This window comes from Microtus oregoni, unplaced genomic scaffold, assembly GCF_018167655.1.
Source record: "Microtus oregoni isolate MIOR12 unplaced genomic scaffold, Mior012 000023F_ref0000262, whole genome shotgun sequence".
NCBI classification, from domain to species: domain Eukaryota; kingdom Metazoa; phylum Chordata; class Mammalia; order Rodentia; family Cricetidae; genus Microtus; species Microtus oregoni.
In genome coordinates this window covers 17,740,577-17,753,679 of record NW_024543082.1, presented here as the reverse complement: position 1 = coordinate 17,753,679, position 13,103 = coordinate 17,740,577, and the positions used below count along the sequence as shown (strand labels likewise).

Here is a 13,103-nt window from a genome sequence, read left to right as displayed (position 1 = left end):
ATATAGTACTTGAAGTTCTAGCAATAGCAATAAGACAACATAAGGGGATCAAGGGGATTTGAATTGGAAAGGAAGAAGTTAAACTTTCGTTATTTGCAGATGATATGATAGTGTACATAAGCGACCCCCAAAACTCCACCAAAGAACTCCTACAGCTGATAACAGCTTTAGTAATGTGGCAGGATACAAGATCAACTCCAAAAAATCAGTTGCCCTCTTATACACAAAGGATATGGAAGCAGAGAGGGAAATCAGAGAAGCTTTACCTTTCACGATCGCCACAAACAGCATAAAATATCTTGGGGTAACTCTAACCAAGGAAGTGAAAGATCTATTTGACAAGAACTTTAAGGCATTGAAGAAAGAAACTGAGGAGTATACCAGAAAATGGAAGTACCTCCCTTGCTCTTGGATTGGGAGGATCAACATAGTAAAAATGGCAATTCTACCAAAGGCAATTTATAGATTCAATGCAATCCCCATCAGGGTCCCATCAAAATTCTTCACAGATCTTGAGAGGACAATAATCAACTTTATATGGAAAAACAAAAAACCCAGGATAGCCAAAACAATCCTATACAATAAGGATTGTCTGGAGGTATTACCATCCCTGACTTCAAACTCTATTACAGAGCTACAGTGATGAAAACAGTGTGGTACTGGCATAAAAACAGAGAAGTCGACCAATGGAATCGTATAGAAGACCCGAATTTTAACCCACAAACCTATGAACACCTCATTTTTGATAAAGGAGCTAAAAGTATACAATGGAAGAAAGAAAGCATCTTCAACAAATGGTGCTGGCATAACTGGATGTCAACCTGTAGAAGAATGAAAATAGACCCATATCTATCACCATGCACAAAACTCAAGTCCAAATGGATTAAAGACCTCACTATCAGTCAGAACACATTGAACCTGATAGAAGAGAAAGTGGGAAGTACCCTACAGGACATGGGCACAGGAGATCGCTTCCTATGTGTAACCCCAGCAGCACAGACTTTAAGGGCAACATTGAATAAATGGGACCTACTAAAACTGAGAAGCTTCTGTAAAGCAAAGGACACTGTCACCAAGACAAAAAGGCAACCTACTGACTGGGAGAAGATCTTCACCAACCCCGCAACAGACAAAGGTCTGATCTCCAAAATATATAGAGAACTCAGGAAACTAGACTTTAAAATGCTAATTAACCCAATTAAAAAATGGGGCACTGAACTGAACAGAGAATTCTCAGCATAGGAAGTTCAAATGGCCAAAAGACACTTAAGGTCATGCTCAACCTCCTTTGCGATCAGGGAAATGCAAATCAAAACAACTTTGAGATATCATCTTACACCTGTCAGAATGGCTAAAATAAAAAACTCCAATGATAGCCTTTGCTGGAGAGGCTGTGGAGGAAGGGGTACCCTCATCCATTGCTGGTGGGAATGCAATCTTGTGCAACCACTTTGGAAATCGGTGTTTCGGTTTCTCAGGAAATTCGGGATCAACCTACCCCTGGACCCAGCAATACCACTCCTGGGAATATACCCAAGAGATGCCCGATCATATGACAAGAGCATTTGTTCAACTATGTTCATAGCAGTATTATTTGTAATAGCCAGAACCTGGAAACAACCTAGATGCCCTTCAATGGAAGAATGGATGAAGAAAGTATGGAATACATACACACTAGAGTACTACGCTGCGGTAAAAAACAATGACTTCTCAAATTTTGCATGCAAATGGATGGAAATAGAAAACACTATCCTGAGTGAGGTAACCCAGACCCAAAAAGATGAATATGGGATGTACTCACTCATATTTGGTTTCTAGCCATAAACAAGGGTCACGGAGTCTACAATTGGTGATCCCAAAGAAGCTAAGTAAGAAGGTGAACCAAAGGAAAAACATATAGTTGTTCTCTTGGCTATGGGAAGTAGACAAAATGGCCGGGGAGAAAATTGAGATCTTGGGGGTGGGGTGGGATGGTGGTAAGGGGAGATGGGGAGAGTAAAGGGAGAAGGGGAGAATGGGGGGAACTTGGGGAAAAAGGAGGATTGGGATAAAGGAAGGTTGGATAGGGGAGCACGGAAGCACAATTCTTAGTTACGGGAGCCACCTTAGAGTTGGCAAGAGACTTGAACCTAGAGTGGCTCCCAGATGCCCAAGCCAAGGTCCCCAGGTCCCCTTGGGCAGCTGAGGATAGGGAAACTGAAATGACCCTATCCTATGGCAATACTGACGAATATCTTGCATATCATCATAGAACCTTCATCTGGTGATGGATGGAGATAGAGACAGAGACCCACACTGGAGCACTGGACTGAGCTCCCAAGGTCCCAATGAGGAGCAGAAGGAGGGAGAACATGAGCAAAGAAGTCGGGACCACGAGGGGTGCACCCACCCACTGAGACAGGGAAGCTGATCTATTGGGAGCTCACCAAGGCCAGCTGGACTGTGACTGAAAAAGCATGGGATAAAACTGGACTCTCTGAGCATGGCGAACAATGAGGGCTGATGAGAAGCCAAGGACAATGGCACGGGGTTTTGAACCTACGTAATGTGCTGGCTTTGTGGGAGCCTAGCCAGTTTGGATGTTCACCTTCCTAGAAATGGATGGAGAGGGGAGGACCTAGGACTTACCACAGGGCAGGGAACCCTGACTGCTCTTTGGACTGGAGAGGGATGGGGAGAGGAGTGGGGGGAGGGGGAGAAGGGTGGGAGGAGGGGGAGAAGGGTGGGAGGAGGAGGAGGGAAATGGGAGGCTGGGAGGAGGTGGAAACTTGTTTTTTTTTCTCCTTTTCTCAATAAAAAAATGGAAAAAAAAGCAATAAAAATGTGTTCTATGTAAATGCCTTTGAAGCAAGGATTTAGTACCATAAAAAGTAATTTTCAGGCTTAATGCTAATGGAGATATATCTTTATGTATTTTAAAAGACAAAATTCTATTTCTGTATGAGCTAATTTTTTTTTCTTTAGTATACAAAAGAATCAGTCCTAAGCATCCCAAAGGTTGCAGTGTTTAAAGCTATTATGATTGGTGGAAATTCAGAACTAGAACCTTGTGAAAGAACTTCTAGTTGTTGGGGTGTGTCATTGGGAGAGGATTGGGGAACCCTAGTGGCTCCCTCTTTTCATTGCATCTGGTTCAGAAGATGGGCAGCTTTGCTCCACTATGTTCCCTGCCATAATGCATTGCCCAGAAGCAATGGGGCAAATGAATCCAAAACTGGAAGTCAAAATAACTTTTTGTTTGTTGGTGGGTTATTTTGTTGGTTTTCGAAACTAGCTTTGGATCCTGTCCTGGAACTTGCTCTGTAGACCTGGCTGGACTCGATCTCATTGAGTTCGATGCCTCTCTCTCTCAAGTGCTGGGATTAAAGGCATGGCCACCACCGCTTGGGCTGATAATGCCTCTTTATAAGTTACTTCAGATATTATGCAAAAGTAATAGAAAGAGCATTCAGTGTGGTCCTTTGTGATAGATAAGTCTCATTTTTGGATACTATAACAAGCCATTAATAAGAAAAACGGATTACAAGTAGTATTCCTAACAATATCATCAAGACCACCGAAAAAGTTGAACTTGTTCATGATTTATCAAGTTCCGGCCTTTCAAGCAACAAGTAAAGTCACTACTGGGACTGTGAGGAGCCTTAGATGTGGGGAATCTGTAGAACAGAGAAAGTCACCAGCATTTACATATACTGAAGGTGAAACTCAAGGCATATCAAGTTCCTGGTTGGTTTTCCTTCTAAAGGAAGGCCTCCAGAGTGAAAAATTTCATAGGAAAGGCTCTTCTAAATTCCAGAGTAAATTACCAATTACTAAGTTGCTTAGCACAGTACAGATGCATGTACAAGAACCCATTTGCTAACTGAATGGGTTTCTGAATTATATCCAAGGATCAAGCCTAGACACAAAACTTTTTTGTGATCATGGGTTATCTCTAGTGATGATTTATGACAGCAAAGAGAAAGTCCTACTGGAGTGCTGCTTAACTGATATCCACAATGAGCATTTAATTATCCAGAGGTATGCATATGTGTTTTTACCTACTAGTCTTAGCTAGGAAGAGCATAAACTTACCAAAACTTTGAGTGACATGTGATTCTTGTTCTGAAATAGCAAACAAATGTTGCATAGTGTAGATGGTTTCTGTCCCTATAACTGTAGGCACAAATCAATTTTTCCATGTGCTTGAGAAACCTTATTCCAACATACTTTTTTGAGCAATTAAAAGACCTTTGATGATCTTACACTTTTGTAAACCATGCCATAGCTTCTCTCATTAAGGAAGTCATTAATCACTAGCGAAGCAAAACAGTCCCTGACAGGAACTCATTCTAAAATAAAAACCCACTAAAAGAGACCAGAAAAATAACCCTTAATGTTCCCGTTCATCAATGGGGCTACTGGGAAATCTTTCCTTTCATCCTCGTCCTTTTACTTTCAATGTATTTTTCACTTTTAAGCATAAGCTCATTTTAAATTGAAAAAGGGAGTGAACTCAGTGCATTTTGTGTTTGGAGGAGGGGCTGTGTGAAGAAGCAGCATAGCTGAACAGAGTCTGGTGTGATGTGGACAGTGTGGGGAGAAGAACCTGAGCTTTACTGCGCTGGGACACCCTTCACCTTTCCAGACGACTTGCTCTACAAATTCTTAGGTTATTATCTCACTGACTACTTCTGTCCTAAGTACATACCAGGGAGTTTCATGCCATGAGTACCACTGCCACTTCCTCACAGTCTCAGAAAAATTCACAGGACAGAAGACATTCAGCAAAATTCGCAACTAGACATTCACTTTTCCCAGAATGTCTAGTGTTGTGCAAGTCCTTGGGTCCCATCCCTAGCACATGAAAAAAAAGAGTGGGGGGAGATGATGATAAGGGAGAGAAAAGGCAAAGGAACAGAAGACCTCTGCAGAACTAAATAAACGGAAGGCTCTAGCTTTGGTGGGCTTTGGAAATTTTAAAATGCCCACAGATGTCCCACAACAGTAGCCAAGGAAGAGTTAGGTGGGACAGAGAGCAAGAGGCAGTATGAACAACAGTGCCTGGCTGGTCCATATTCCACACCCCTACATGTACCCTGGGATTCTGTCTCCAACCCTGCGGATGTAAGTCAAGGTCAGAAGAGGAAGATTACCAGGCGCTCCATCTCCTGCTCCCTGAGTCTTTCTTCCCTCTGTCGGCGGTGATAATCCATCAGATCGTCGCGGCCTGAAATGGAGCTGATGCTGCTTTTCCGTTCTCGAAGGACGGGCTGGGGAGTTTCTGAGGACTGTCGTAGGCTTTCCAGATCAGAATCATCCAACTCGATAGATCCACAAGAGAAGTTCCTCCTGGCTACAGGCACTCGGTCTGGTTCTCCAGAGATGAAGGAATGACTCGGGCTGGTCCCTGAGTAAGAAGCCCTATCAAAGTCCTCTGAAGAGGTGGAGGCCAGGAGCATCTTCCGAGCCACGCGAGGGCTGGCAGGGACACTGAGGGTGGAGCTTACATAAGGATTTCCCTCTGACAGAGAGGTTTTATAGGGTGAAGCTCCTGAGCTTAGAGAAGAAAAGTTAAGGTAATTGTCATTATCCACTATGCTATGAGGTAGATCCTTTTCCCCTAACTGACCTCGTTTGGAATTGCCCAGGGAATTTCTTGGAGGCAGGCTGAGAGGCGGCATCTGGCTGTCTGTGGCTTTATACAACCTGGGAAGCGATCGGCTATAGGCACCCATGTTACTGAGGCTGCTCCCTGAATACTTCCTTGTTCTCACGCTGATATTTTCAGAGGCTGGCTCCTTGTGCCGGCTTAAGCGGGGTTGAAGTGGCAAGTTGTCCTGTAAGTTCATTTTCCTAGCTTGCTTTGGGCTTGAGGGCATGCTTGCTGCCCCAGATCTGCTGACGGGTGCTGAGCCAGCGCTGCTCAAGGAACCTCCATTCCACATGGTCAAGAGAGAGCCAGAGGCTTTTCTTCCTTCCAGCCCCCCGAGAAAGTAGACATTATCATGTGATTTATTCCTAGAGCTGTATCTGGAATAGGGGGGCTTCTCTGAGAACCTGGAGGACCTCTCACTTTCCCGGCCAGTATAATGATCCAAATCTGCTCTCCCAAGTGGATAACCCCCAAGAGAGGTTGCGGAGCTGAGGAACGAAGTAGGAGGCTTCATGGAAATGTTTTTATCAGTTCCATCACAAAACTGTTTGCTTCCCTGGAGTTTGACCAAGGAGGGGCTGCTCCTAACACTGGTGCCCAAAGGAGAAGGGCTTCTCTTGGTGGACACAGGTTGGGAGAGGGTTAAATATGAGCCAGAATAGTCCCCGTTGGCTTTAAACTTCAGACTGGATGAATATTTCCTCGGGCTTAGGCTCTCCATCATGTTCTGCGGCTCGATCTCCGGGGAACGTACCACAAATCCTTCCTCTAAGCTACCATTTTGTAATTCCAGCTGCTTCCGTATGTGGTTATCTCCTGCCATGATATTGCTGGACCCTGTAAAAGGAAAAAGGAAAAAGTTTTAGATAAAAAAAATATGAAAGTGTACTAGAAGCTGAAAAATAAGCACCACGGATCAGGGATGTATATTTTTGGTACAAAAAAAAAAATAACTCAAGATGACAACAACGGAATTTGAAGGAAATAAATCTCTAGTGAGATGACAGTGCAGGATTAGGCTGCTATGTAAAGACGGCCATTTTCCCCTTGGTGCGCTAGTCTTAGGAAAATCATCTGCTTCCTGAATATCTTGTGTATCCCTAAAAGAAACACTCAATAGCTCTTCCTTTAGATGTGTCTGCTAAACTCATTACCAGCTCAGTCCCGAAGAAACAAAATCCGTATCTTGACAGAAGAGGAAAGTTTGTGTTATGCAGGGATCCTGCAGGAGGGCTGAAGAGCGGTTCATTGGAGGAACAAGGTGGAAGTTCACTTCTTAAGTAGAAAGCTGGAAGTTCCTGGGCTTGTCAGAAAGAGGCAAGACATACAAGACCAAAGGGTGTCCTCAAGTTGGTTGTCTCATAGCCAAAACCCTACATTATTCTATGATTTGAATTCCTTGGTACCCTGAATGTGTTGTGCTTATGTTAGGTAGTGAGCCCTCTTCTCTAACAGAAACACTCTGAGCCTCTGGTCCATCTATCAAACACCACCCATCACTCAAGAGACAAAGTAGGATACTATCTTCCATGAATAATATTTTTTTCAAAAGGAAGTATATGTTTTGAGTCTTAGATTCAAACATTGACATAAAGTTTTAATCTATGAAAAGATTCTTGAATAAAAACTAGAAATGAAAATGAAAAGGTTTCTAATTCTGAGTGATAGGAGCTATTTTTAGATACTAAATATGAAAACACAATTTTAATAAGTACATGCAGGGCTAAGACTTTCCTCCAGCCTTGGACGCCAATGTTCGATGTAAAGGATGTCTAGAATTTTTATCTTACAGTCACCTGCTAACTCCCATTGTTCTATAGGCAAAAAACTCAAAACATTTTTCAGTTGCATCGATCCTCAGACCATAAGGGGAAGACTTCATTCTCTTTGTTTAGCCTCAGATTCCCCAAGCAAACTCAAGTAACTCAGCATGGAACTGCTTCTTACCCACAGGCTGAGGTCAGGAGAATTTCCCTACTTTCTTCCGGATGATCCCTGGATTTGCCTATACAGAGCTACAGTCCCGTGCTCTGCCCCAGAAATTCTACCTTGGATTCACTATTCTCAAAGCTTTATGTTACAATGTTGTGTATTTTTAGATTTATTTATTTGTTATATAAACAGTGTTTTACCTACATGTTTGCATACATGTCAAAGGAGGAAACTCTACGATCTCACCCATGTGACTGCTGGGTATTGAACTCTGGACCTTTGAGATAGCAGCCAGTGCTCTTAACTGCTGAGCCATCTCTTCAACCCTAAAATGGTGTGCTTTTAAAGAATAGCTAAAAAAATTAAAAATCTCATAAAGCATTGAAGTTATACTTAAAATTTGGTTCCCAATGGCCTTGCTATCTGGCTCCTACAGGTCCTTCATTGCCTGTGGCCAATGTCCGTCTCCCACAAGACAATTCCAACCTTGAAGGCAACATTAGTCTGGGTTTAGACATTCCTTGCCATGGTCCTGGGGACGTGACAGTAAGACAACCGCTAGCCGGTCTTTTCCAGAATTCCCTTCACCCCTGGTTGGTCTGTCATTTAGAAATCTTAGTAAGCCTCAGCCAGTTCTCCCAACTGAAATATCTCAGGACTGAGGAAGTAAGAAAAGAGATGGGTCCTGAGGACTTTCAGTGTAATTTATTGCATAGGAAAAAGCACCCAAAATGCCCAGTGATAAGTGGAATAGCTACAGTTAAGCACAGGTATCAAAATGTGCAATCATTTTAACACCTGTCATCATTTAATATCATGAACACTACATTTAGAGTATATTTTATACTACAAAGTATATTCATATAATATGCATCAAATCATTCAGTGAGTATAGTTAGTTTTCCTAACTACATCCACAAACATTGATTATAAACACAGGGACCTCCGGTGCACTGCTGACAGTTATCTTACAGTGCTCAGGGCAGAAATTGGAGTCACCATGGTCTCCATCATGTCTACTTCTCTCCTCATTCCATCTGTCGGCAAATCCAATCAGCGCTGCTCTTCATCCATATTCCAAACCTTATACGTCTTACTGTTCCACTGTTGTACCCCATAAACCAGCATCTTTTGCCCCCAGTGCATACCCTCCTCCCACACTAGAAGCAATGGACTGAAAATACTCCCACCAAAAGTTACTACTGATTTTACCCGGGGTGGTAATATTACTAGTGATTTCATACCAATTTACATTGCATGCATTTTGATTTTTTTTTTGGCAATAATCTGGCATAAGATATTGAAATATACTACCATCTTGGCTTTTTTGTTTTGTTTTTGAAGACAGGGTTTCCCTGTGTAACAGCCCTGGCTGTTTTAGAACATGTTTTGTACACCAAACTGGCTTAGAATTCACAGAGACCCTCCTGCCTCTGCCTCCCACTGGGATTAAAAGCATGTGTCCCTACCACCCAGACCATCTTGTTTTTAACTTGATCAGATTCTTGTGTTTGAATACTTGGTTACCAGAAGTGGCTCTGTTTGTGATGGTTGTGGAAACTTTAGGTGGTAGAGGAAGTAGCTCACCGTGGGAAGGATTTTGGGGTACACCACTTCTGGTTCACTGCTTCCTAACTGTAGATCAATGTGACCAACAGTTTCTCATTCCTACAGCCATACTTTTCTCTTCGCAATGATGGACTGTATCCCCTTAAAAAACAAGCCAAATGCATCTGTGAAGGCGTAAGTCACAAACAATGCCACACCAATTTGGGGTTATGATTATTAAGGTGGTATTTAAAGGGGAAAAAACTTACAGATCACTGTCCCAGGCAACAGCCCTCTACGTAACCAGGAAAGGAGTCTAGTCGCCGGCGGAGCAGGAAGTGAAGAGAGAGAGGAGAGGGAAGTGGCCGCTTTTTTAAAGGGAGAGAAACCACTCCCCAATGGGCTGGTACCTCAGTGGTGATAGGCTGGAGGAGTGGGAGGACCTCCCGCAACACCTCCCCCTTTTGTTTAAATAAGAGAGTTCTAAACCTACTATGAAATTATATACAATAAGTACAAATATCCTATTCTAACTAGCTTAGGTCTTGTATAATAAATAACTTGGCCAAGTCATGAGAGAAAGTAACTACATTTATATAGTCTTCAACCCCATCAAAGATCTGAGAAGGGAAATAACACTCATCTTTGAGAAATTCAAGGGACCCTGGATGTTTGGATACTGACAGATGGAAAAATACCTGCCCAATAGGAAATATCAAGACAACTGAATGGGTTGTGTAAGTAATATTAAACCATATTTCTAAATTTATAAAGCTGGTTTTGAAGTTGGACTCTGGCTCAGTCCCTCTCCAATTCCAAGCCTGTTAGTAAGAGAAAAACCCAGAGTTTCTGGAGTTTCTGTCTCATGTCAAGAGCCAGACAGAGATCACAATGGCGGCACAGCCCCAGGAAGTCGCGCTTTAAAATGACACAGTGTTTTTTTCTGCTACTGTTGCCGAATCAGGAAATCTCTCTACAGCACACCACCAACAAACAGCAAAAATCTGTGTTAAACTCTCTCTCCCTTATTTTTAAGCCTTCTCAGGTTTTTTAAGTGGGTTTAGCCCCACGTTGGGCGCCAACTGTAGTAATAAGAGTGGCGGGGCTGCATCCCCAGCACCCCGGCTGCCTGCTCGGCTAGCTTATGCCCCGAAATAATTACACGGACACTGTATTCTTTTAAACACTGCTTGGCCCATTCTCTTCTAGGCTAATTCTCACATATTAATTTAGCTCATTTCTATTCATCTGTGTGTAGCACCCCAAGGTGCGCTTACCGGGGAGATTCTAGCCTATGTCCATCCTGATTTGGAGCTTCATCCCGGGAGTGGGGCATGGCGTCTCTGCTCCAGCGAGCAGAGCTGCCGAGTCTCTGAGCTCACTTCCTCTTCCTCGCAGCGTTCTGATCTGTTTTCTCCACCTACCTATGTCCTAACCAATAAAATGGGCCAAGGCAGTTCCTTTATTAGCCAGTGACCTTCCTCCATCACATCTGTCCTTCCTTAAGGGGATTCCTGTCAGGTATTTTGTCACATAAATAAAAAATAACAAATATACTAATTTTAAAGATTTATCATCTGATACAGATAACTATTTCATTTATTTGTATTTTGAAACTGAGTTTGTCTGCCTAGCTGAATACATGTGCATATTTACCTGAACTTGGTACCTCTTAGTCCTGAATACCAACTTCACCCTAAAGGAAATCAGCCAGACAGATGAGGTCTTTCTAGCTGCGTGAGGAACATCAATAGCTGTAGACACCTCTCTCCTCCCTACATCCAGAGCACTGTTCCTGTGAGGTGTGATCCCATGACCAGAGGCCTAGAAATAGGAAATGGCTAGGAACTGCAGGCCAGTATGTGCGTGGATAGGGTAGAAGCAAGGGCCTGAGAGGCAGGCGTAAAGACCCAAGTGGGACTGTTTTGATGAATTCCCCAAGCAGTTGAGGATAGGACAGCAGGCAGAACGCATCAGAGACGACAGTTGGGTTTAAGGTGGAAAAGGAAGAGCTGGGCTAGTGGGAGAAAAAGATGAAGGCTGCAAGGACTCCTCACCAAAGCAGCACAAGCAAGAGAAAGGAGAGGGACAGCAAACACATAAGAAAAGAACTGAAGGAAATCCTGAGTTTACAGCCATCTTTATGTTCAAGGCTGCTGTGTGCGCTTGGAGTTTCCTGAACATTTTACGTGAACAAAGACGAGGTCTTGGTGAAACGGTGAGATCCCTGCATTGTGTTATTGGGAAAGCAAAACAGACCCAAAGGATATAATGGTTACTCACTTTCCTCTATACATAGCCACAGAAGGTCTGTGAGCCGAAGGAATGCATCTGGTGCCCATCTGCGAGGAAGGACAGCTTGGGGAAGTCTAAACAGGAAAGAAGCTAATGTGTGCTGAAACGCTTGCATTTACTTTCTGATCCATAAGTTTAATCCTTCCAGTACTCAGGCTATCTTACCACCTAAAACACACATTCATCTTACTGTCAATCAGAAAATACCAGAAAGTTAGGACGTAGCAGCCTTTTGAAAGATGTTACTGAAAAACCACAGCACTTTTTCCCATGGAGGAGAAAATTACTTCAAGCAGTTGTCTAAAGGAACGTTGTTAAATGTTTCTTCAGAGAGTCGTTTCTCTGCGGTATGGTTGAAATTGTCTTTTAAAACAATTCTCTGGCTCCTCTCACACCAGATGACAATGAAGCTCATCTCATTCAAACCGTAACTCTCCAATAGTGAAGTTACGAGGTAGCCATCACCAGAGGAGTGTGCATTGTCATATTTCCAGCTAAAGAAGGTACACCCAGAGAGCCAGGCTTTTTAAAACAAAGGGTTTGCTGTGCTGTGAGACAGAAGAGGACTTAAGGTCTAGCTGACAGGTGCAAGCATCCCATTGGTTCTAGCCAATTAAGTGACTTTGGAGGGTTCCTACAATACATACCCACCTCTGAGGATCACCCAATACAGCAGGAACCGGTCCTAGAAACAATGCAAAGGTAACGATAGGGCAGTGGAAAACATGCCATGTCATATTGGTGGGCAGAAGCAACTTTAGGAGAGCCAACTTTTAAAAGTCCACAAAGTGTAGGCCAAAATGTCCATAATATAATGGCTCGAGTTCATCCCTTGTCCTTCCAGAGCTCTGGAGCTGGGGGTGGGGCGGGGACTGGCCCTGTGTTTTGTGGCGGACTGTGGTTGATGCCTGGTATGAAGGCTCTCCAGCATGCTGGTGGTCCAGAGGCAGGCTTAACTGTCAGCACTGATGTTTACGATATGGCACTGTTAGGATTAAAGCATGTACTGATGATATGTAATTGAATTCGTGGTCAGTTAAGAAGCCCCTCAGAAGCAGGGCCCTTCCTCATAGGAGTTTTATGGCTTATTTCTGTGGCAACCACTGACAGTTGATAGGGCCTGGGAGGATACTTTGAGAGGACTGAAGGGAAAAGTTGAAAAGTCTATTTTAAACACAGGGCCTATGCTTTATAAGGGAGAACAATGGACACTCAAATTTCTCCCTTTCTTTCTCCTGATGGCATCAGAACGTGAGGAAGAGTGTACTAACTACAGCCTCAGAAACAAACACTTGCCCCTCTCCCCTAGTCCCCTTTCAGAAGGCAAATGCTGCCTAGCAACCCTTGTTCTCCATTAACCCTTTGGTCTTCTCAGTGCCCTGACTACAAACTTTACAAATAACTAGTCTTGGCCCTGAACCCTTCTGCTCCATCTCTGCAAACAAGGCTCACCTCTCCACATGTCCCCACAGCCATTTGTAAACACTCCCTCCCAGCAAACGCTCCCAGGCCTCTCTCCAGGGAGAGCTGCCTTCATCCCATTGTCCCAGTCTCATCTCCACAGGACCCGGCTTTGCTTCTTCCTCATCCTGGCTTTCAAACCTCTACTCCTTCAAACTCCTCCTCCTCAATCATGGTTTTACGTCCCAAGACAGATGATGAAAACATTAGTAGACATACTGTTTTTTTTGTT

General features: G+C 43.5%; 1 protein-coding gene across 10 annotated transcripts in view; it reads right to left on the bottom strand.

Annotated features, from left to right (window-relative positions):
- The window catches only part of Phldb2 (pleckstrin homology like domain family B member 2), a 104,899-nt gene that overhangs the window by 80,393 nt on the left and 11,403 nt on the right, over positions 1 to 13,103 (bottom strand). For all 10 annotated transcript variants that reach the window (XM_041673333.1, XM_041673335.1, XM_041673334.1 and 7 more), the window contains exon 2: positions 5,136 to 6,472. In XM_041673333.1, coding sequence (XP_041529267.1) covers positions 5,136 to 6,458 — 1,323 coding nt within the window. In that variant the 5' untranslated portion in view covers positions 6,459 to 6,472. The remainder of the gene's footprint in view (positions 1 to 5,135; positions 6,473 to 13,103) is intronic.